At 38.2% G+C, this 25,327-nt stretch overlaps 1 protein-coding gene across 3 annotated transcripts in view; it reads right to left on the bottom strand.

Moving 5' to 3' along the window:
* The window catches only part of MYO1E (myosin IE), a 123,902-nt gene that overhangs the window by 4,873 nt on the left and 93,702 nt on the right, over positions 1–25,327 (bottom strand). For all 3 annotated transcript variants that reach the window (XM_054837067.1, XM_054837068.1, XM_054837069.1), the window contains 9 exons: positions 23,269–23,367; positions 19,395–19,539; positions 15,256–15,370; positions 14,376–14,545; positions 13,766–13,911; positions 8,532–8,678; positions 6,832–6,989; positions 5,899–5,991; positions 2,847–3,051 (listed from right to left, as the gene is read on the bottom strand). In XM_054837067.1, coding sequence (XP_054693042.1) covers positions 2,847–3,051; positions 5,899–5,991; positions 6,832–6,989; positions 8,532–8,678; positions 13,766–13,911; positions 14,376–14,545; positions 15,256–15,370; positions 19,395–19,539; positions 23,269–23,367 — 1,278 coding nt within the window. The remainder of the gene's footprint in view (positions 1–2,846; positions 3,052–5,898; positions 5,992–6,831; positions 6,990–8,531; positions 8,679–13,765; positions 13,912–14,375; positions 14,546–15,255; positions 15,371–19,394; positions 19,540–23,268; positions 23,368–25,327) is intronic.

Genomic DNA, 25,327 nt, shown 5'->3' with positions numbered 1-25,327 from the left:
TCTTTTCTTATCTCATTATGTACTTGGTAGCTGCTACATTTTACAGTAATGCAGGTGTCACAGTTGTCTCACAGAAATCACAACAGCTTTATCCTATGGCTTATGGTTTTTTTGCTGTTACATGAACTGTAGTCTCAAGACACAGTATAAGTCTAGTATTAGCAAAACAGCTTCAACAGAGTAAGTTGACATGCAAGAAGAAAATTTCACCACTTAAAGGCATGGAAGGTATTAGTTTACAAAGATGGAAATATGTCTAAAAGTGTTAGCATATGCTGACAGTTTTGAAACTGTTAAAGTAGTGGCTACTTGGTTCTGATTTCTTTATTTGAAAACCCAGTCTTAAACAGGAAAATGCTCTATATATGCTTACAGTATCTTATGGCTAACACTTGGTGCACAGTGGGGAAAAAAAAAAATGACTGCCATTAGTACAACTGAAAAGAGTCTCCATACATGCCTAATTTTGCTGGAGGGCTGACCTCTTTGTGGTTAGGAACTGGAAAGCCCCTACTTAGGAACCCTGTGCACTTTTTTCGATACTAAAAAAATCTATCAATCCTGTGTATGCTTATGTATTATTTGTTTTCTGTGAGGTGTCTAATGCTCACTAGAAGCAACATTGTAAGTAATAAGCTAAATAAGTACTGTAGCCAGTTGGATCACACACAAACAAGAATGCCTAGGCCAGCAGAGGAATTTAGCACAGAACATCTGGCTAAGGAGCTTGTCTACTGACTGACAGCTCAGAAGGGTCTGTTGATATGAAAAGTTGCTCTTGATATAGTTAAAAATAACTAATTTTTTGCTGCCTCTAAGAATCCCCGTTCATGTGGATCACTGGGGGGGGACGGACATGGGATGGGACACTGAGCTCTTCCATCTAATCCCTCAGAATATTCTAGGCTGAGGGCAAATATGATCAGGGGCTGCAGAATGTCAGGTGGAAACTTAGTGAAAGTTTGACTTAATCTTGATTTCTCCCAGACTATCCCAAGTGCAAGCTGTTCCATATTTGGCAAAATGATTTGCTGTCAGGCCTGGGAGCGTGGGTCACAACTGACAGCTCAGAGTAAAAATACCATGACTGCTTAAGTGTTAGTGAGCAACAACAAAAATCTTTGAATGTTGCATGTCACTGCTGTGTTACTACAGTAGACAATGTATGGTAAGGGTGAAAGAATACAATATTAGAATGGGATCATGGGAGACTTTGAAATACTTGGGCACTTTTTTAGGCAAAATTCTTACTACAACTGTCTCTGGTTTTACTTCATGCTTTTACATCACCTTCAGGGGATATGTGGTGCTCTAGCTGTTGTGTTAAGCCAAGGCTCAGATTCTGCAATGAGTCAGGGCACTTGTGCAACATAAATAAAACTAACTACTGTCAGCCAGCTGTCTGTTGGAGGCCAGGCTATAGAGGCTGCCTCACTACAGAGGGAAGTAACAATCTGTTGGAAGGGAGGGAAAGAGCCCATTTGGAGGAAGAGAAGCTAAGGAGGACATTGAATTTACTAAGATTAGGACTTGAATTTACTAAGAACCTGTGTGAGTTCTCAGCAGGAAAAGTTCAAATGTCGTCTTGTTTCTCCCCTCAATATTATTTAGAGATTTAAGAATGATGACTTGTTCAACGTACACAAGGCTTTCCTACTTAATAGGGAGGTATTTATCATGTTTGTTTACTTCAAGAGCTGTGGACTATAGAATTGTGCCTGTACTATTATTATGCAAAGTTCTAACTTTCCTTGCTGATTTAATATACTCTGGGACAACAAGCTGTTACTCTCAGTAATTTCTTTGAGACTTGGTTACATCAGAATTAAATAATACCAATAGGAAGTCATCAGCAAGTAGAAACACAAACTGCTAATTCAAAAACAGGTTGGGGTTTTTTTTGCTAGAAGTGCTGAATAGACAGCAGTCTTTGACAGTTAAGTGGCACTCAAATTCTCACTATAATAAAGCTCCACTAATGTTCTACAAGAGATAATATTAGGGCCGAGTTAAAGTAGAAACTGTTCCGTCAGTAAAAAACTTAAAATTTTGTAAGGCCTTCAACATTCTGGAGCACAAAGGTCCCACATATATTTGATGGAAGACTTCTATCTTCATGATTTCCACAAATTGGAGAGGTTTGCCTATTTTGCGATTTTCAGTCAAGATCTGGAGCAGCCGGTTTCGGAGTTGAGAACAACTTGTTCTGCTTCCCTCTACTAAGCCTGATGTCTTGGTTCTGCTACTTCTGGTGACTGTTTTGATACTTTTGACTCTTGGCTATTGGGAAATACCTAGTTACAACAATAAGAGCCACCCACCCCCAAATCTTGTAGGATTGTCATAGTAACATATTCTGGAAGGCTGCAGCTTAGAAATCCAAGTGAGGCTGAAATAATCTTGAATGTCACACTGCCAAGCCCTCCTCCTAAAAAGAAGTACAAGTCTGGTACGTGACTCAGGAGTCAAAGCTGCAACAAAAGGACTATTAGCCAGAATTTCTGGGCATGACAGTTGCCATAAAATATCTCATTTACTGTTTATGACCTGTAAACCAGAAGGGAAAGGTGGCCTAGTTAAACTCTGTCAAAGTGTCTTAATATCCTTAAGTAGAAGGTACCATGCACATTTAAGATATTAAACTAGAACTGGTTCACCTTCATTCCTAAAGGCCTACAATGGAATATATGTTTCGAAATCCTGTGAAAAATGATGATATATTTGAATACAGCTCAATAGCTCAATCCGGTCATCTATGTACAAAATACAAGTTTATCAGTCAAGAACAGTTTGAGTGTGTGAAGCTATTTACAAATTTTACACTTAGATTTAATGTAAAATCTTACCCGGCTGCTCCTTGGTCAGGTACTTTCAGGAAATCCAAGCTTTCTGGTTGCTGTGAAATCTTGCCTGATCCTCCTGACAATTGCCGTGGTAAAGATGGTCGTGTCATATTTGTATACAGGTTTTTCTGATTTGCTTGTTGATTTCCTGGGACATGGGGAAGCGGTACAAACTGTGGGGGATTTATTACTCCATTTTGCTGCTGACCTAGAAGTAAATAAAGTGTGAACACATCCAGTCCAAACTACAGCTCAGTAAAGGTAGCCTTTTCCTTTTGTTGATGGCTCAGCTGTCAGATTCAGCTGTCAGCGAGACTCAGATATCAAGGAACTTGAAAACAAAATCATGTTGAAATCTTAAAGTTTGATTTATAGACAGTTTCAGGTCTGCTGGTGATCTATTTTAGGTTCACGTTTTCATGGACTTTTGCTCAAGTTTGAGATGTGCCTTGAACGTTACAAGCAAGCAAGAGGATTAGCTCTCAGCTGTATGCAACCTTTTAACATTAGCTAGCACGTAGCACCACACCTCTATTTAAAACATTGCTTAAAATTTTATCCAGGTAAGGGTTGATCTAAAGCTAGCTAGAAGTCCTGGGGGGTCTCTCTCTTTTAAAGTTCAACCTCTGTCCAATTCCCTGAATACTGGGTAGGCTATTTTAAAGTTGCTATAAATATTTGTCTATTTTAAAAAGTTAGGCTTTTTTGTGTGTGTTTGGTTTGTTGGTGTTGTGTTTGTTTGTGGGTTGTTTTTTTTGTTTTTTTTTCAAAAAAAACCCTTGCTGCTACTTTTGATAGCTCAAAAGGAACCTGAATTTTCTAGGTGATGACAAGGGTAAATGCCTTTAAATAATTATGTCTCTAACTAGAATTTAAAACAAACCCACCCATGTCTGAGCTACTTGCAGGATCAGGGCCTAAGGAGCTCAATTCTGCATGCTTTACATTCCTAAAACCCCCACTGAATAAAATGGGAGCTATGCTTATATTAAAACTCAGATTGGTTAATGCTGTAGGTAATCCTCTCCTTGTGGTTAAGTCTGTTGAAAATTAGCAGAATGAATAGCTGTGCAGAGAGAAGAATTCATAATCGTGACACTTAAAAAAAACAACCTTACTGCATTTCAACAGCTGGTCTTTGCTTCTGATAGTCTCTTGATACTGTGGCAGAGCTTAGGTAGTCATAAACTCTTATATAAAACTGACTTTGGGATGCAAGCTAGTATGGCACATGTTATGCTTATATAAATAAAGGTTTGGTTTATTCTGAACATACACGTAACAGTCTGTTCAGCTACTGGACCATTAATTTTGAAACAGATGTGAAAACAGCAGTATACATTTCAAATGATCAAGGATGATGGCCTGCAGTGTTACTTCCTCACATTGTGAGAGCAGGATGGAGAGAACTGTTTGTGACTTTCAAGGAGTTATGTGCCCAAATCATGCAATTGCCTCAGACTCCTTGACAGTCTGGACAATCTAATTGGAACTCTTTTGTAACAGGTGTCTTCACTCTTATTTTTCCAGCTGAATTAAAAAAAAAAAAAAGTTATAGTAGTTGATTTGAGCTCTGTGTGAAAGAATTCTGCTCACCTTTTAAACATGATACCCTAATGCCTATGGCTCAACATGGCATTTAACTTCAGTAGTTAACACTTACCCTGCCTGGGCACTAGTGTAGTTTCATTGGTCCATGAACATCTAGTTCAACTCCACAGCTGAACGCTTGTGAAATGGTGGGTCAATAGAATATTGTTCTCTCCTCAGAGTTTACAGGCTAAATTATTTTTTCCTCTCTAGGGCAGAGGTGAAACACCCTGATGACATCAATTCCATGCAGAAAGTTAGCCCAGTGCCTTGCTGCACACAGAGGTAGGCTCTTATAATTAGGATTCTCTGTTGACTTGTCTGTCCAGGAGCTGTCATTAAGCACGGGGATACGTGATTACAGAAGGCCATACGGCAGGTATGGGCATCTACTGGTGCCTTGGACTTGTGTGCAAATCTACATCCAAACTACCTTACCTGCATGAGGTAAGTTTGGGCTTGGTCTGCGGGCACAAGGCTTCTTCAACCAATATTTTTGTCTTTCATGTAACTATAAAACTGCTGAAAGAGTTTTTGAAACTATTAAAACAGACTTTCCTTGTTTGAACTCATCCTGTATGAAGATTTACTATCTGTGTTTGCAGACAGGTTAACTCCTTTACCGTAATTTCCCGCTTTACTCCAAGCAGTTCTTGCAGATCATGCAGTCCTTAGTTTCACTTATACAGCTACGAGGTTTTACTAGGACTGGGAATTGTCTAGTTAAAGATTGGCTGCACACCCAACTTACACCATTAGCACTGCGCTTCTCAATAAACAGCAACTGACTGAAAGAGGACCCTTTTGTAAAAAAAAAAAAAAAAATACTCTGGGAGTGTAAGTGGAAAAAAAGAAAACCAAACTACTTGGGAAATGTTCGGTCAATGGAATATTGTTCTCCCCTCTGAGTTCACAGGCTAAATTAATCATATCTCAAGGGCAGAAGTGAAACACCCTAATGATATCAATCCCATGCAGAAAAAGGCATGCTACTTACTGGCACAGCTGATACGTTTCAGCTTTCAGCATACACAAAAGTTGTTATGTAACAGGGGTAGGACAATGAGACATAAAATGTAATCTATTGTTTATTGGCACTGAAAGCAGTTTCATTGCAAAGCATCTTTTATGGCTTAGTATATAGCTTTTACCCTAGAAAGGAAAGTGGAGAAAGCTATGGGGTTAGTTTTAGATTCAGTGTCTTATACTAAGTGGCTGAACATGCCAGTGTCCATGACAACCAGGATACGTCTGGTGGAATACCAGTTTGATTGTCTGTAGACTCCCAACAATACACTTCATAAAATGCCTCCAATATATGTTTTCCAGACAGGATCTTTTAAGAGGATTTTAAACCTTTACTATGATTTTTCTTTTTAGTGGGTAAAAATTACCACATGACAAGAGTAAAGCAAAAACCTGATTTTTTGGAATTTTGGTTTTGCCCGAGGCTAAGAGGACTTACCAGGAGGTGGCGGAGCGGCTCTCATAGGATAAGTCTGACTTTGAGACCTGTTGGAATACCCTCTGCTTTGGGTAAGGTTCCGTCTAGTAGGACCTAAAAGAAAACAGCAACATTTTGTTACCCTTTCACAATTACATTAACTAGGTAAGTCCTTTTGTCTGCCAGACCCCTACTCTGTGATCAGAAAGAGCTGATCTTCAGGAATAATGACTGATTGCTACAGTGTTGGCCAGGTTGTGCTAAAGCTTTAGATGCAACAAGGATGACAGGCATATTCTCCCTTTTGTGATCCAGTTCAGCCACAGGATATAAAGTAAAACTGTCTCAAGACTATGGTAAATGCGGCCCAAAAGACCATTGGCTTTATGAACTTGTTCATAAAACATGGATAGCTAGCACAGCATTACTTTTGACTATACTGTTTCTGATCAGCAATTAGTATGAGAAAAAGGTAGGACACGAAACCCGAGAGGCTGGTATATTTGCAGCTCAATTGCTGGTGATGTACAGAGGTTACCTTTCCTCATATCACAACCTGTCCTGTCCTGATGCAGAGCTTTCTTCCTCAGCAAGACTGAAGGAACTGCAGGAGCTCAGAGCAGAGTGAAGGACTCTTCCCCAAAATGCCTGGCTAATTGTGCCATTTGTACTATGTCACATGATTAAATACCCTCATTTCTTTTGTTGCAGGGCTAAGAATTTCAGACACTTCAGAAACAGTATATGGTGAAAGTTAACACAATTCCAGCATGACTGTAGAGCAGCAGGGACTTCTGCTGTATCATTAGGATCTATAACTTGGAACTTCTTTTAAGTGTTACAGAGAAATAATAAAGAACATGCTGAGGCTAGAGGCAAGCAAGGAGAGAAAGCGTCAACCATTCTCTAAATTTCTAAACCATTCACTAGTTTCTACAGGAAATTAATACTTACGGGAATTCTTTGGTAGCCCTGGTCCGATGCTGATCTGCAGCACTTTATTACTTGGCTTGAGAATGGCTATATCTCCTTGGCCTTGCATAAATTGCACTTGTCGAGAACCACCACTGCTCCAGGGCCCCCAACTCTCCTTTTTCAGCTTCACTTCAAGTCTAATATAAGCAGATGAACACAAGAATAAAAAATAAAAATAGAAAGCATTTCTACATCAAATCAGGACCATATCACTTGGCAGCAGACAACTTAGAAATATAAAAATAAAAGGCTTAGGCTGAGAATCTGTCTTCCCTGAGAGACTTACGTGACATAGAACACCTAATTAAATATCTTTTTTATGCTTTTAAAAATGTTCTTCTTACTTGATATTTTAACTTTCCTGGAGAGGATGGAGAGTACAATGTGCAAAGGTCTGAGTAAGAGATGTGTCTGCCATCAAACATCACTGCCTCTGCAGCAGACTCTACAGGAGCAAACTAGAGTGCTCCATTCCTAAACATTCTTCTGTATATACCATTAGATGTATATACACACACACATTAACATGTATATGCCAATATATGCTTTAGGAGTGGGCCTTGTACATGTTCTGGGAGTAAACATTTTTGCATACATACACTTCAATCTTTCCAATTCAAATTTTTTCCACGTGTACACACACACACACATATATTCTTTCCCAGCATTTCTACACTAACTCTCTGCTCTGAACTGTAATCAGATATGAGCTAAGGAAATTATGGTCTGGTTTTGGACAAGACCCCAGAGGTATAATACATTACCTCTTGCATGAACAAAAAATTTACTCCTAGTACTGACTTTGGATTCCCAGTGTATAGGAGAATGTTCTACGCTTCAGTTGTCCTCCTACAACTTTTCCGAACTAAAATAATAATCTATTACCTTTTATAATTCTTCCACTTTTTCGAAGGAAATAAAATAAACATACAAATCCAAGGCCTACTGTTGCTAATCTGCTTAACAGGTAGGAATATTAACAAAAGCACATGTTTGTTGGGATAGTTTCCAGCATGCCCTTACTGCTAAAATGCACAGCAACTATTCTGTAGCTTTTCAGGCTTGTTTCTAAAAAAATGTTCCCAATGTCATTTGCTTAATGAGGCTCCTTTAGAATTATCCTCTCACCCTGCAGTCCTCTGTCCCCACAACAAACTTCAGAATTTCAGATTGCTACATTATGTTTCTAGAATTGTCTTTCAAACTCTTCATCATGATGTTTCCACTCCTAGGTCAAGGTTAAGGAGTTGGATGAGGGTGTTCCCTTTGCATGATAGGAAGCAGCAGCCAGCACAGAGACAGAGAACTTGCACTATGGCTGCACGTTCATTGTGTAGTGACGGGCCTGGCCCTTGCTGTGGAGCCACAGCTCTGCTGGCACAGAGCTGCAGCCCCTTGAGCCTGATGCCACGTCAGTGGAATGAAGGCAACTCTTCTATGCACACAGACAGTGGAAAGCAGCAGATAGCCCAGGTACAATCCTAACCTTGTTACTCTGACAATCTAATCAGAAAGTCTGGTATCCTTGCACATACAGATTTTTACAATGTGTTGCCTCTTATTATTTTAAAACAAACTATAGTATCAGGAGCTTAACAACTAGCACTCACTTATTTGCTTTGGGAACAAGACCAAAGATTATTTATTATTAAAAGCCCATTGAAAAAGACATAACTTACGTATTGCTAAATTTCAGAGGTAGTTTTCTTTGTGTTTTCTCTTCATATCGTTTTGATAAGAGGCTTAAAAACTCAGTTTTGAAGACCGATTCAAGCAAGCTATCATATTCCTGTTCATGTAGAATGAAAATGTCATCCTGCATTGTGCTGAAAAGAAATCAGAGCATATACCCTTCAGATTAAAATTTCATCAGCAAACACAGCCAGCATATAATGACATTCACAGAGTATTCATGGTTAATTTTTAAAAACATAAGAAAGTCCAAGCAGCATTAAGTATATAGTCTTGCTTTCTGAGAACAGGTTTGGTGGTGGTTTTGTTTTGTTTTTTCCTCCCCAGGAGTTGATAATGGCATATCTGAAACAATCCTTTTTGAGAGACAGGAATGCTACTTAGGCATTTCACATATTTACTGTTATCAAAAAAACATGTGCTATTTATTAAAGTTACAATTAAAGTCCATCTCTTCAGTAATGGCAAAACTTGTGATTAGAGGTGAATTGGAAACTTGAATGTTATACTAAAGTAAGACTGAAACCCAAAGCAAGCAAATTTGGAATGAAAACTTTCAACTTTCCATTGGCTTTAGCAAAAACCCACACATGTTGTGTTCCATTGCCACCTTTGGCGCAACTGCTATTTACACCTGCTGAAGATGGTGCAAACCACTTCACAGAAAATGATATACGCATGAATCAGTTGCAAGGCTCATTTCTGCCCTTCCAGAGTCCCCACAGTAAAAACAGTTCCATCGTGTCCTAGCCAGGATTGCTAGTGTTCCAGCATGCTTGTAATATGTTTATATGTGTATCGTTCTTCCTTTTAACAGCATGTTGGCATACTTCCTAGCTATAACTACATTGGTGCCTGTCTGCTTCTGCATCCTCTCTACAAAGAGGTATAAACAAAGTTTTCCAAATAAAACTGTAAGACCTGAAAATAGAGGCCGTGGGTACCCCCCCTTAGTTCCTGACTTGACTAGCATATAAGCAACCATAGGACGCTCTGGTTCAATTTGCTGGTCCCACAGTAAACTAATTGTATTTTGAAGCTGGTTAGAAATCCCACTGCATGAGCTTACAGAACCAGGTTGCTGCACAGGAGTGCAATGCTAGTCAGACACAAGAAAATGGTGGGAGCGTAACAACAAAGGGAGGGGACTGCCCCTTGGGCAGCCACCTACATTTGCATTGGATTAGAAGAAGTGACAAGAAAACTCTAATTTCATATGTGATTTCATAACCAGTTTACATCAAGTGAACATTGTTGTGCTGGCAGAAGGGGCAGCCTTTCCTCTGCCCCTCACCATTTTATTCATGTGCCTTTGTGTTCCTTCACTCATGCTATAATCCATCCATCCCCTGCCCTTTCCTGGTAGATTAATTTTCTGGTTCCCTCACTTTTCAACGTCTCATCCATATCCCCATGCAGCCACCTGAGTGCTAGCTAGTGTAGGAAAATGTGTGGCTGAGAGAAGAGACAGCACAGGACTTTTGACAACTGTGCAGAGCTGAGAATTGCTTGGCCTTATCGCAAAACAATTATCACATCACCAGCATGGTATTTCACAAAATGGAAGTACAACCAACGAAGAAAGGAGCATTAATTAGACATTGTTAAGTATTCCTGGCAGAAAATGTGTGGCTCCTTTTCATGGTTGTTTAGTCCGCTGCAGGGAGTCTGAAGCCAAAGCTTCTCTGCTCTTTTGTCAATGTTGTTGGTCAATCTTCTTCTGCTATTATTAATATCAGAAAATACTATTTTATAATAGCAATTTATTTCGATACATTAGCTATCACCTACTAAGTGAAAAAGGCACTCTCAGTTTGCATTTCTCTCTGGAGAAATGGACCTTTTCAAATCCTGTTGGACTTATAATGAATGTTAATTCTGAGTTTTCACCATTTTTTTCTAAAAAAAACCAGTACACTCAGAAAAACAGTAGCGACTCTAAAAAACAGTTCACACTCAGAAGCGCGAATGTCTGCATTGCAGTGGTTAAGGCTGTGGAAAACCAGGCAGGTGGCTTTGGCAGCCATGTGATGAGCAAGTTAAAGTTACACTCTTATCATTGAGAAACAGCTACTTTCAATGGTTTGCATAGCAATACATCACACAAAGAAAGTGCTGATATCTCACCTAAATCTATGTATGTATTGCTTCAACTTCTCGGAGTAACTCCAAAAATAAATTAATTATGGCATATAAGGAACTCAAAGAGCATTCAGCTCAAAAAGAAAAAGCCTTCACCTTCTATCAGAGACAAAATTAGGTCTACTTGCCCTCATCACTGTCTTCTAGTCCTAATTACCTAGCAATCAACAGCTGTCCACTTTGAGCATGCTCCTCCCTTTTCATCTCCCAGCTGCTTTGCCTGATTGCTGACTATAAATTTGAAAGGGAGGCACAGGCCTCCACCAGCTTTGTGGTCCTCACTTCTCATGTAGTTACTGAAGGCTATGATGACTTCTACAAATAGTGAGTATCTTTTCATACAAAATTAAAAATAGTTTCATAGTACTGCTAGAGGTGCTCTTAACTGTCAGGTATCAAAATACCTAATTTCTCAAGAGGGTTAGAATTGTAAAGGATGAGTTGTATCACTGCCTGTTTTTCCAAAAATCTACTTGCCACCTGTGTATTCCATAATCTTCTAATTCTGAAATCTTTCCTGTAGTTTAGAAAAGGGTGTATGAAACTACAGACTTACCTAATTAGTATTCAAAATAGCAATAAGAAATCTATAGAAATAGACTACAGCATAACCTCCTTTCCTATCATCAAGCAAATCTAGAGCTTCAGCAAAGTTCTGAGACACGCAAGCAAAGCCCAAGACCTGCCTACAGTAAATATTATCCAGTCACTGGTCCTATTTTTGCTGATTTGGCAAAGCGTCTGACTTCCTGATACTGTTAGGATGTCCTGTGTCACTCCTTATCAGATGAATTATAAAGCTCAGTTATTTATTGTTACTAAAAATGCAGTAACGTTTCCATGAGAGTTTGGGTTGTCATTTTCACTGCCCTGAACAAATTCCAAGTTGGGCATTTGCACATTAAATTGTAACTCCTTTAGTAATTTAAATTGTTATTTAGTGTTAATTGCTGTTAATACATGTCAATAGCCCTGATTATTCTGCCTTTATTGTGTATAAGTATATTGATACAAGCCTACATCAATATATTGCACGTGGGTTTCTTGAAAGATATTGTTTAGATAGCAATTGCAAGAATCCAGTTACCCTTTCTCCCCCCTCCATTTAAAATATATTTCATTTTGTGTTGATTTAGTTAAAATTTAATTTTGCATGAAAAATAGTACAAAAAAGAATTGAAACTTTGAAGCTGCAATAAAGAATAGAGCTAAATCCATTCTGGATAAGCTCATGAGGAACATTATTACAATTATTTTCTTTCAGTGCAGAGGTTTAAGATTCACTTCAAACCCAGTCAGGTGTAGATAATTGAAACTACAGGGACAATAAACTGGTGTTCTGAAAACACATAAGAGAATGCAAGTGAGAGCTAATACAATTTCTGCTTTGAGCCTGACATCTGTTTTGGGGTTTGTTTTTTTTTAACACCTGTACTATACAAAGGGTTCACACTAGTCTTACTAATTGAAGACTGTTAAATATTACAAGCACTAAATCCATGTCACTGAGACAAGATTATCTCAGATTTGAGATAAACAGTAACCTTTACAGTGTTGTATTACTACTAAGCTCCTTCAATACAGAGTTAAGAGATCCCTTGATTAAGACCCATTTTGAAGTCAGGCCCTACTAACATGATAACAGGGAAAAGCCCTCTTGCTCCCACAGTTTTTTTAGGGTTTGATTTTGGAGCAATACCTAGACAGTTTGATAGTTTGTAATTCTGAATCTACTTTTAGTGTATACAAAACCCAATGTTTTTTACAACAAAATAATGTTTTGAACTTAGCTTATTGATTTTATTAGACATAATGTAACATACATATTTCTTAAGTACAGTTGGTTTTGCTTCAGAAGGTTCTGTGGAACTGTTATTTACATGTGAGAGGAGTGTAACAGCTTTCACTAACTTGGCAGGCAGCCATCCTTTTAGCTGACTCAATGTGACTATGCCTTTGGAAGGCTACAGGCCCAATTCAAGTGTCTGGCTGCAATCTGTTCAAGGTTTGCAGAGCACGCAGCCCAAACTTGGAGCACTAAAAAGACGGGTTCCAATCTCATCTTTAACCTAGATCTATTACAGTTAATTTGCTGCAACTTTCCTTATAAATATGTATGCTAAATAAACCACAGGTATTGAAAATGGTACTGTGAGCAGACACATCTTGCAGACCTTTCCCTAATCTTGAAATGGCTGTGAAGAATTCTACAAAAATGTGAAATCTACTGGATGATGTCTGTTGGAAGATTTCTGGCTATGCTAATGAGAACACTTTACAAGCATACACTAAGAAAAACTTTGCAGTAGCTATCAATACACAGTATTCAAATGTAGATTTGTATTCTTTTAAATTGTAATTTATTTCAATATTTAAAATACACTTGTTGCTCTGGATTGGTAGTCTTTTACATTAAATTACACTCAGCTACCAGCTCTGATACCTCTGCATTTGTTATTGCAGTTTATCCAGAGACTTTGTTCACTCAGCTTCAAAGGGATGAAATGATATAGGCAAGAATCCACTGATCTCATGGGCAGTTTCTTCCTGGTTTTGCTCACCTAACTGGGTTTCTCAGCTCTATGTGGACACCTCAGATATTTCCTGCAATCTGGGCTTGGCTTGACATTCAGTCAACAGAAGTGATGTGAAATCCAACTAGAAAGAAAGGTTCTGGTACCTCAGTAGAGAGAGAACACCCCTTCAGGAAGCAGGGGACATGTACAAGGTGTAGTTCTATAAGTAAGAATTATTTCTGGGATACGAACTTGAGCCAAAACTTAGTAGAACCTGCTTGTGCATGGTGAACATATGCTTCACAGAATACATTTTGGGGGGCACACCCAGTGTAAGTGAAACATTTTAACAGCTAGTCAGAAAATGTGTGTTGGGTATAAACTTAAACATCTATTGCTATAGCACACTTACTAGGCCTGGGAATGAAAATAAGGCTTCAGCTTTCTTTGTTTACAGGATTCAATTAATATGGCGTAAGAAATTCACCCTTTAGTCTACTTCTTTCCCCCCCTGTCCTACACAAATTTCTTGGTTAATGGAAAGATACTTTCAAGCTACTCACCTTAGAGAAACAGAAAGAATTCTCTCCACTTCCATCCTTCGCTTTAAGACTTCCTTCACTTGGCCTTTCTCTGGACCCTGCTTTATCTTTTCACGCCCAATCAGGTATATGCACTTTGGAGTGAGGATGAGATCTCGCTTCACGTTCTGAAACACAAAATTGTTTGAAAATACATAGCTATACAGAGATCAATGTGCTCATGTTGTGATGCTGTTCCAAAGATATATAAGGTACTATGATTTTGGGCAATATTGTTAGGTTTTGGTTCCAGTGAAAAAAATACTGATGTGATTAATCACATGACTTCAGAGTCAGATTGCACAGGACAGGAAAGTGGCTTTGTTCCCCATTTCCTAACTAGTGTAGCTTTCTGCCCAGCAAGTCCAATAAAGCCTTTGTCCTGGGACAATAGATTTGACAATGACAATGTTCTGATCACAAGGGTTTAACTGCTTCCTTATGTGTCTTTTAGGTCAAAGACACTTTTTTTTCAAGCTGATATCCTAGATGGTATGACACTAACATGGTGGAGTTTCTTTGAAAGGATGGTAAAGACATCTGTAACTCCCTAGCAGAACTAATCATTAATGGATGTTGCTCATAAACCTACCTTAAACCGTCTATCATATTTAGTTACGGTGTCTGCAAAATCAATCTTCTCCCGTTTGCCCACAAACTGGCGTAGCTCTGGATGGTCCTCCATGCCTATGTAATCTCCCACAAAATTCCTGTTAATGCTGTTCCGCCTTCTCTCTTTCTTGTTCAGCAATAGATCTGATGCTTTAATACCAAAAATAAACATAGATTAATAGTATTTATGAAATTTTCTAAACTCATGATCTGTAAGAGCTAACTGTTTCAAGCAAAACCTTTTGGGAAGAAGTGATAACCAAATTGTTTATAATACGGAAAAAATAGTGAAGCACTGCTACTAACCCTTTATATAAGGATCTGTGTGATTATTAAATCCATTCCTAATGAAATACATTAACGGCAAGCTCAGTAGTTCTGATCAAATGGGAGCACTTCTGGAACTAAAGAATTTCTCACTCATTGCTGGAAATTAAAGATTAACTCTTCCAAACCCAGAATGTTGTTCATTCACATAACCCAGGTCACGTGCGCAACTAAGCATTAATTAGAGTCCTTGGATCGAATTGTATCATCTACAGACCATCTAGGTCCTGTATAACTGTGGGATGCTTTTCCTTTTTCACTCCCCTGGAACATTCCTGATTTCTGTCCTGCTCAGTCTGGCTTTGTTTTGAGAGTGAAACACTGAGTAGTCCAAGAAATCCATTCATGCAGAGCAGCCAACCTCATCAGTGGTACCTTAGGGGTCCAACAATTTGCAGTCATTCCTAGACAGTCATCTGCAATGCAATGGTTTGCTCTATATATAGAGAGATATATTTTCTTCATCTCTTGTGGGTCTCTTTCGGTTCCCGGAACCATGTGTGAAATATCTGCCATCGGAAGTTATGACCTACCTTCTTCTCTCATCTGTACATATTTTTTCCTGGCCACATACTTCCTCCATGCCTTCTGGATGGCCCTGGCATACCCATCATACTTCCTCTCTCTCATCTCTTCTAACAAAAATAGCTGTACAAAGAGACAATAGGGCGGGTCAAACACTTTACATGAAAAGTTCAAGAAAAAGCTGTATTTTACTTTCAACAACTTTCAAGTGCATTTCAATCTAGATCCAAGCTGGTGCCTCTACCACAACTATGGGATCTGAAATCAGAAAGTTAAGGTAACCTTTTCTGGAAGAAAACTCTGACACTTAAGTGGTTCTGGCTCTTGCCAGTCTACCCATTAATCTTGATACCCAGTGATGAAGGAAGAGGAATATGCATTCTCCCTGAAATATTCTACTGGTGCAACTCAAGGTTCTCCACTGGGCATCCATCCGGCCTCCATCTTCACATTTGGCAATATTCGCATTTCTCAGCAGACTGTTAACCATGTCTATGGGAATCTGTGCAATATGTAACATAATGCACTGTATTCACATGCAACTTTCTTCCCTGTCTGAATTTCATACTCTTGTGTCCACTGGCTCCATTCTTTCCCAGCAGTGAAGTTTGTTGGCTGGCTGCAGGATTTACAACTATGATCTTGTATTTCAGTATGACGTAATAAGATTTTTGGGTCTAAAATGTTATCAGAATTCAAGAGGGAAATGCTGATTTATCAAAACGGAAATGGAAGGTGTCCCTTTTTTTGAGAATTTCCCAGGTCCCACTAAAATATATGTAAATTTAATGCATTAGAACATCTTCATAATTACTGTAGGATACAGCATATTTCACTGTAGCCTTTTACATACTTTAAGTCTAGTTAGATGTTTTCTTGTCTCATCAGAAGCACAAGCATTTGGCTAACAATTACAGTACTACATCAGTGCACTGACATGGCTGTTGCTTATTATTTCTCTCTAATGTGTGTAAAATATTCATAAGGACTTTCTCTAGCTTTCCAAAGAGATAAAATTAGTAAAAACAAGTATATCAAGAAGCAAACCTGGGCTTTAGGATCTTTTTTTTTTTAATTTGCTGCCCTAAACCATGCAAACCTAGAAAAATACTGTTGTTCATACTGATCTTAAAAAGGAAACCTGATCTAGTGCAAACCATTTCCACAGAACCTTACTTGCTCTTGTACCGAGTTATTTATTCAGGTGTTTGATGGAAATGTAAATAATGAAGCCTCCTTTCTGCCACCCATAAAACCTTATTTCACAGTTGGCAACTCTCCATCTACAGCAAACTTATTTTAAAAAAAAAAATCTCTTCACGACCACACAAACACTAGATGGGGTTTCAGCACACAGGCAAGAGTGCTCCTGATGCAAAAACTTCCTCACCTTCAGCAGGAGCATGATCAAGCCCTTGTGCAATTCAGGTTACAGTAACAATATTGATGTCATGTCTTGTGAACACTCACCATTTATTTATCTGACAATAATGCTAACTGCAAAATAGTCTATCACCTGCAGTTGAAGGTCACAATTAAGGAAGTTCAATGAAAACACTCTGTTAAAATATGGCTCATAAATTATAAAATAATAATACTGGATAAATATGTATTATAAAGCCTCCCCTCACACTCCTAAGCAAATCAAGTATTTTTCATCTGATTAGCCACAACAGCTGGTGTCTCTGATAAAAATAAAAAACTTCATTTAACATCTAAAAGATCTTTTTCCTCAAAATACTTTAGTAATACAAGATGAGAGATTGTCTTTGATACTAAAAGATAAAAATCAAGCTTTAGATTATTCAGCTCAGAAAATTTTTCAACTTAAAATTAAAAAGGCCCACACTATTTTTAGTACTTGTTTAAAATAGATTTCATATCTTGTAAAAAAAAAAAAAAAAAAAACAAACCCAAACTAAATTTTTAAGAAAATGTACACAGTAACTGAAAGCATTAATTTAAGTTAAAATCAAAATGCAACCCAAAAAAGTTTGACAACTTCCAGTCAACCTCGTGTTGTCTTAACCTGCAGAACTGCCCTTCAGTAAAATTCACAGATATGCCATTAAATGGCATATACATGCAACCAGGACTTAGCAATATAAAAATGCATTAGAATAGTTAGATGCATCCATTGGAAAACAATTTCTTCCTCTTAGAAACAACGTAGTAGCATATGATGCTGGGGTACAGAATGTTAATGTTTTGGCCACTTCAGAGTGAACAGGAACTAGATCCATTGATCCAATGTGAGAACTTGCCACTTGGCTATTAAACAGAAGACAGACACCAGCAAATTAAAAAAAAAAAAACCCCAAAACAAACCAAAAAACCCCCAAAACAAAAAAGCAAACACCAAACAGCAATAAGACCCACCCTCATTTGTGAAGATACAGCTGCTGAAAATCCATGTTCTTATAAGGGGCAAACATACCAAGCTTAGGGTATTTCAGCTGCCAGGAAAGGAAGATAGTTCTTTATATGATTTATTACATAAAACAGAAAACAAAAATACTTTAAAACTTTGGATTGATTATCCATGAAGTAGCATAACGTTGAGAAAACAGCCATCACACAAAATTATTTTGGGTTTTTTCCCTTAATTGTTTATCTCAAACTGAGATTGTATCTGGTTTGTAACTAGCTGCAATGAATGGCACGGATGCAAAATAATTTCACAGTGAAAACAAGAAAATCAGGTTTGCTACAGTGTAAGATAATTAACACAGGACTGGACGATGTTGCTTAAATTACTAATTCTGGTCCCTTGTAATTACAAGCCACTAAGTTGTCTGCATTAATTCAAATAGATATTTGACCAGAATGTGTACTTGCCACCACCCTATAATAAACTTGAGATCATCAGTAAAGGACTGAAAGTCACAACTGCAACATCACGAGAAGGGATATCAAAGACGTCTGCTAATGTCCAAGGCTATTGCACCGACTATGTAAGACAAGACTCCCCAATAATCTTAGGCAATAAATCATGGCCTGTGCTACAGAGGAAGGCAGGTAAAGCTCACCCTTCCTCATAACTGGCTAGCTAAGGTGTTGCTTGCAATGACTAAGTACAATTAATCCTATACCAGAATTTCCTGCTCTGCCAACATGCATCTAAGTATTCTAATAACCTACATTTTGAATGCTGCATGCTTTATTATATAAACATGTCTCTCAGATGGCAGGGACTGTTAAGTCCCATTATTCCTGAACAGAGTTGATAGTATCTTACCCTATTTATGGTAGAAACAACACAATTTCTATTACAACTTGGAGAACTATTTTCTTTTTCCCTTTAACAGAGATCCTCCCATGTGATTGGCACAGCAGTGTCATTGCCTGAATTACTGTTGCTCTACAGAGCAAAAAATATATTTCTGGAAAAGAAAGTGATAGCAATAGAAGTGTTCTGCTTTAATTCTGACATGTAACTTCCAGTAAAGCACCAAGAAACCACCTAATGCTCAACTGCAAGGTATGCTATACAAACTAAGGAATACATGATGGTGGGTGGAGCATAGGTTTTTTTCCTTGACAACTACCATGAATAGCAATGTAAGAAAACTTTTTTGCAAAAGATTTTGTGCAGTTTAGCAGCCACAGGATAAAAACAGCCTTATGATGCCTCCCTAATGTTCTCTTTTAATGGGATTTCAAGTTGCAGTCATACTGGAACATTGATTTAGTCAATGATGCATAACATATCCTTATTGTAACTGGGGGCTATCCTACATTCATCAGTAGTTCTTGTACTGAGAAGAGGAACTATCTTCTTGGGCTAATGGTCATAGATATGTTTTCATACTGTGATATTCCTTCATGTGACAGATTCTCTGATAGAATGTCACCATATGCAACCTGACATCAAAGCATCTTCATATCCCATCTCCTTTATGCATTTAATGCTCCTTGTATTAGTGTCAAAATCATACAGGGTCCTTATGTACTGTGCCTGTTATAAAAGTCCCTAGAATCCCTGTACAGCCAGCCTCAGGGCACCTGTGACAGACCTGTCCAGCTTGACTTGTATTCTTATGCTTCTCCCACCTTAGCTGATACCATGCTCAACTTCTGAGTGGCCAGGCCTTTTATTTCAGCAAAACAGTTTCATCTTTAAAGACTCGTGTTCTGCCACACTTACAGACTCTGGAGCTTTGATGAAGACTTTGGATTTCCCAAGCTGGTATTGGTCAGAATCCATGTTGACTGACTGAAGCAGGTGGAGAACTCCTTGCTTCTCTTCTCCCTTCCAGGAAGGCCAGGTTGCTTTGGTCAGAATGGCGTACCTTAACCACCAAGGAGAAGAGATTAAAACCTGACATCAAACACCAGCAGCAGAATACTTAGTATTACCCTGGGGGAAGGGCTGACAATTTTGGCAGGACTTAGAAAAGCTTGGAGTGTGGGAAGATACACAGTATTAAGATGTTACTTGTTTAGCAAGACCAAACAACTGCAATGAGAAGGGTAACAGTGTCCAGGAGTGTCTCATTTCCTGATGCTGTTACTATTTGGTAACTGCAGTAGTTCATTACAGAAAGTTTTGCTGTGATCTCCTTAAGTCCAGGGCAAGGTTCTTTACTAACAATGACTTCTGGTCAAGATTTAAGTACCTATACTCTTGGTATTCTAGATTCATTCCCAAGCATGTGGCCAATTTCCCACTCAAGCTTTCTCTGTCTTATTCTTACAAAGGCCTTTTGTGTTTCTAAGCAAGTGACCAGCTCATGTTCCTAACCCACCTGTTCAACAGCTGGTCTGCATTTAGCAAGGAGCCATTCTTGGCTTTATCCTAGAAAGCATTAGTGCAAGAGGGAAGATATAGTGATGTTGGTGCTAGCTGGAGGGAACACTGGGACCTGACCACACAAAGGGCTTGGGAAGGAGGCAGGGAAGTGCTATATTACCACGTCTTTGATAGAAGAGGGGAGTTGTCTTCTGTCTCAGGTATTCACTTTAACCCTTCAAAATGAGGTGGAAGCCACGTTGCAGCCCCTTTTAAACTGTCTGCTTTTTCAGGCTTAATTTGGGCTTTTGGAACTGCCAGGCTGGAGTTACAAAGCTGCCTTGTTCCACTGCCCACCAAGGAACACTGTCCTTTTGGCTGTCTCAGCGTGCCTACAGATAAGTAACTTCTCTAGTAGCTGCTATTTACACTCCTTTGACAATCACACTGGAGAAAAGCTAAATATGTTGTGACAAATTTCTCCCCCAAATCTTTTATGTTCTTTACTCTTGACAATTTTTGAATGCCTTAAGCATACTTGAGTTATATAAACTAAATCATGCTTATTAGTAAAACTATTCAGCTACTGAAAAAAGTGATGAAGTATGGAGTCCAGTTTGTTGTAATTCCCAAGTTCTTGTTTCTTAAAGACTTAGGCAGCCCCTAATAAAATGTTCTCAAAAATCACACAAGGAATTGTTAGAAAATTCATTAAGGGAATGTTCATTACTCATTCTTGTCATCTTTAAAATGTTATCCAGCCAGGAAGCAGAAACAGTGTCATGCAACTTAAATAACAATACCACACAAAGAAAAATAGCAAACAGTTAAAAAGAAACAATCACAAAACCCAAACACCTTTGAATAGCAAGTATATGAAAAGAGAAAGCTAACTGATGGATAATTCAGTAGGATTCAAAAGAGTCTGTTGATGTTATGTTCAAATCTGTTATTAGTTAACAAATGCTCAGGTACTACATGATGGTGTAAAAAATTAGCTCTTGTACCATCCTAAATATAGAAGTATATACAATCTGTGTTTACAGACAATGTGTACACTTATTTATGTAATTTCTCAGTATTATGGGATCAATGATAAACCTAGTAAGAAGCTGTAAGTTAAATTAACTCCTAGCTTATTTAACAGCCTCTTTTGCAGGTTCATCATGTACCGCCAACAGTATAATTGTATAGGTGGCTCTAAACAAGTCTGAATTTAAAGGAGTTGATCTTAGTAAAGGCATTTGAAACTGCCACCTTCCACACAAGACTTTGACACTACATTTCAACACGTTACAAATTATTTCCTATATCTTCTGGGCTGTAAAGGAGGCAAAGGGAAAACCAAGACTTAAGACCTTTTAATTTAAGTAAAGCTCTTGGGTACAAAAGAAGAGATTCAAAATTCTCCTCTTTCATAAACTCTAATTTCATACATTTTGCTGGTGTGACAAGTCTACAGGGCAGAAGAAACAGATTATTCTATAACATGCACCAATTAAGCATTTCACAGTATTATAACGTGACAATTCTATCACTGTTCACTGTCTAGAAATAGCACTTTCCTCTAATGTACTTGCGCATGCTTCCTATTAAACTGGTCATGTCAATGTCTATGTATCTAGGTTTTTCAAGCTTGCATCACTTGATCTTATAGAGGATTTCAGCACAGGTACCAAGTGTGTTCTTAAAAGGCTTCTGAAACTATTTCAAATCATGACTGCCCCCCAAAAATTTATAAATTCACAGTAAGCAGTTAGGTTCTATATCTAAACATGGGAGCATGGAGTTCAGCTTTCAGATTGGTTATGCTTTGAAACACACAGGCCTTTTCAGTGACTGTGGCTTTTTGCATGCAAATGTAAATTTTGTACATAAAAGTCTATTCAGCCCAGAAATCGCCACTTATATGGAGCTGCCAAGGAACGCCCAATGAAAACAAGTGTACAAGCATGCATTTCCTGTCCATCCCATGCCTTAGCCCACTTTTACTCACACTGACTCAGGGTGTCAGAACAGAGCTTGTTCTGGATGCTAGGGAACTGTGAATGGAAAGGTTGCAGGAAGAGTTTTACTCATAACAAAATGTTAAATTTAACAAGACTAATTTGAAACAAATGGATGAATTCCATAAAGAATTGGTTTCAGTTGCCTGTTGATCTCCACATATAAAGTGAAGTATAGAAATCTATTCACCTTCCAGAAGTACCGTGTAGCTTTTCTTTGTGCAGATCTTGGGCAGATTTCTAGACCTGCACAGCCCTCACAATTGGTGTTCAACAACTGCGGAGGCTAGGTTTAATACACATTTTTAATTTGTTATTCTGTCTCAGCAAGTCCGTGTGAAGTAATGCAACCTGAAGCATATTTATGCTTATATGCCTGGGCTTGAAGATTGTGAAGGAAGAGGAATTTAAAATTGTTCCATAATTGAGTCCATACTTTATATTTTAGCTGTATTACTAGATGATTAGAACATTATCTATTATCATGAAGTATTATCAGTGGCTTTGTTCTGTGCTGATTAATTATATTCCATTCCTTGCAACAACTGATTGGAGTTTTTGTTTTATATTCTCAAGTGTAACACAAAGACTTCCAACAGAAGCTGACTTGTCATGTAATGCCCCAGTTGAGGCATTTATTAGCTGTATGTCTCAATTTTCTAAAAAACAGAAGCTGAATGTTGTGTAAATCTTGAAATTGCTCTGATTTAAGAAGATTTCATTAGCTAGTGGAGGTATTTAATCTTATAAGTTGGTCCTAAGACACTGAAAAAAAGATTGGTCTTACAGACCTCTGACTTGCTTTCATTCAGTGAGAAGCTGCAGTGGTTTGTATTGTAACCATTCCCAGCTGTTTGAACACCAGTGGAAGGATATAAGGAGCAATTTATGCTACGGTTCCTCTTTACACCTGAATGGCAGGCATGTATTCTTTTACCTATCTTCTGTCACTGGGAGAGCTACAGCAGTTAACATTTTAAACAAAGGCTAGCAGGTAGACAATCAGATTCCAGGCTCTGCAGCTCATAACTCTTTAAGTTCCTTAACTCTTTTTAACTGAGGTCCTAGGCAAGTTTACAGAAAAATGAAAAGACTTTCAAAGACACAAAGCCAGTCTTTAAGGCACTTTAAAATCTCTGTGTCACTTAGATTGTGAGCAAGATAAATGGGGTGGAAAAGGAGAGGGTAACTGGGAAATGAGCAGCTTTCAAAACTTGCAACTTCTTGTTTTCCTCATCCTCATGTAAACAACTGTGCTGTAATACTTCAAAATATTATCCTACCTCTGCAAAAACTTCTTGAAAACCCGCCTGTAGGCATAGCCAGCTCTTCTTACTCGAATATTTTCTTTCAGACCCAAGTATTCCACTTGATGTTTTACCCTGTGGACAAAAAACCATGCAAGATTTACAATGCATTTTATTTCAGCATAGTTGTGGATTAAGTATTCTTAAAAGTCGGTATTGTGTTTAAAGACTATTGACTTCTAAAATGCACGCACAGCTATATGAATCTATTCTTGCATATTACCGTGCACACTATCTAGTAGGAAAAACAGTCAAGGCAGGTAGACTATATTACTCAAACATAGGTTTGAGTAAGTGCAAGTTTACCTTAGCATTTTTTCTGAGTTTAACTTCCCATCTCCTAACCGATTAATGTATAAATTTCTTAACTAACATTACTGCCCATAAAAGGCCAAGTAACTATTACCTACCTATGCAACTACATAGCTGGTATCCAAGGGAGTGGAAAATTGTTTCATGTTCTTTTATTATAGGTGCCACCTATGTTCTACATAGCTCAAACATTAACAGTAGCTCTCTTTTGGTTGTTCTGGAGAAAGGACCAAATCTGATGGCTGGAGAAAGCCCCAGATACCACATTTCCATTAAAGAATCAGAAAGAAGAGAGCTAGGCCAATATATTCATGAAAAGCTAGCATTCTTCCTAACTTTACCATGCTGCAAAGGAAAGGTTTGAGGTTAGGCACAAGACTGGCCAAAGCATGCCTGGTAAGCTTGTTCGTGGCATGCTTTAATTACAAACAAAAACTGAGCTGGTACCAGTCCCACGGAAAGCATTACTGGCCATGGAGAGACTCTGTTGCATGTGTGAACTGAAACATCATTATCCCAACATCAGTTACAGTTCCCTCATGCAAAACATGTTCATTTAGGTTCTGTACAGGGAACAAATATGCCCCCATGAATCTCAAAGCACAAAAACAGCCAAAGAGGAAAAAAGCTTCCTTTTGGCACCTTTTCCTCCTTCTGGAGCTGTGGTACATTATTTTATGTTCCTTCTTGCACATCCTGGTAGTCTACTACTTAATGCCTGGAGATTTAATTCAAAGAATTTCAGTTAACTTCCTTAGCAACTTGCAGTTTTCCTTTGCATTTCCTTAATTTCCTCATCTAAATCATGTGGCTGGAAGAGGTAATGTCTCTTTTTAACTCTGAAATGTGGTGTTCAGGGGCTTCTGTTGCTGTTTTTTCACGTATTGCCCATTGATTTTTTTTCTCCTTTTTTTGGTTGAGAGATTCTTTTCACATGACTCATAGTATAAAGGGAAAAAACTTTTGAAATCCCTTGCTACAAATGACAAAAGCCCTTCAGTAATTTCTTCTTTAAATGAGTGATACTGCTCTTTTAGCTTATAATAAAGAATACTGCACACTTTAATCTTGCTGTGTTCAAGGAATAAAGTATATTTTGTATCTGCTCCAAGAATTCTGGTACAGTAGAAAGTTGGTGGACAAAAATACATTTTCCTGTTTATAGCTTTCCCTCCTGTTCACATCTGGAATAATGCACTAGAGCAACAGTATTACTCCCATTTTCTTACTGTCCTGCCAGTATTACTGTCCAGCAATAGAGAATTTGAGACATTTTTCTGTTTTTCCTTTTCTTTCTCAGAAAAGGCACACTGAAAATTTCCCTCCAGACATTAACCTCAAGCAGGTCAGGGTCTGGGAATTCAGCTAATGCAGCAATTTTGAATACAAGTCCAAGTGGCTGTGCCAGGACGTGAACAAAACCACATTTCAAGAACACCCCAATTTCTGGAATAACTAAGATATTATACAAGGTTTAGATATTGCACAAGGTCTATGTTTCAGTGCTAAATATTCTGGAATTATTCAACAGCAGTACAAAACTGGGGTGACACAGCTTCTGTGAGCAAGAAGTAAGACAGGCTTTGTGAAGGTGTTTTCCTTTTTAGTAACACTTTAACTGTCTAGTAACATGCTACTAATAAGCAGATTAGATAATACTACTCATAGCACGTTGACTATGGCAGCATGCATATGATACAGTATTATGTGATCACAGAAGAAA

Source organism: Grus americana, chromosome 10, assembly GCF_028858705.1.
Source record: "Grus americana isolate bGruAme1 chromosome 10, bGruAme1.mat, whole genome shotgun sequence".
Classification (NCBI taxonomy): Eukaryota; Metazoa; Chordata; class Aves; order Gruiformes; family Gruidae; genus Grus; species Grus americana.
This window is presented reverse-complemented; position numbering and strand designations above follow the sequence as displayed.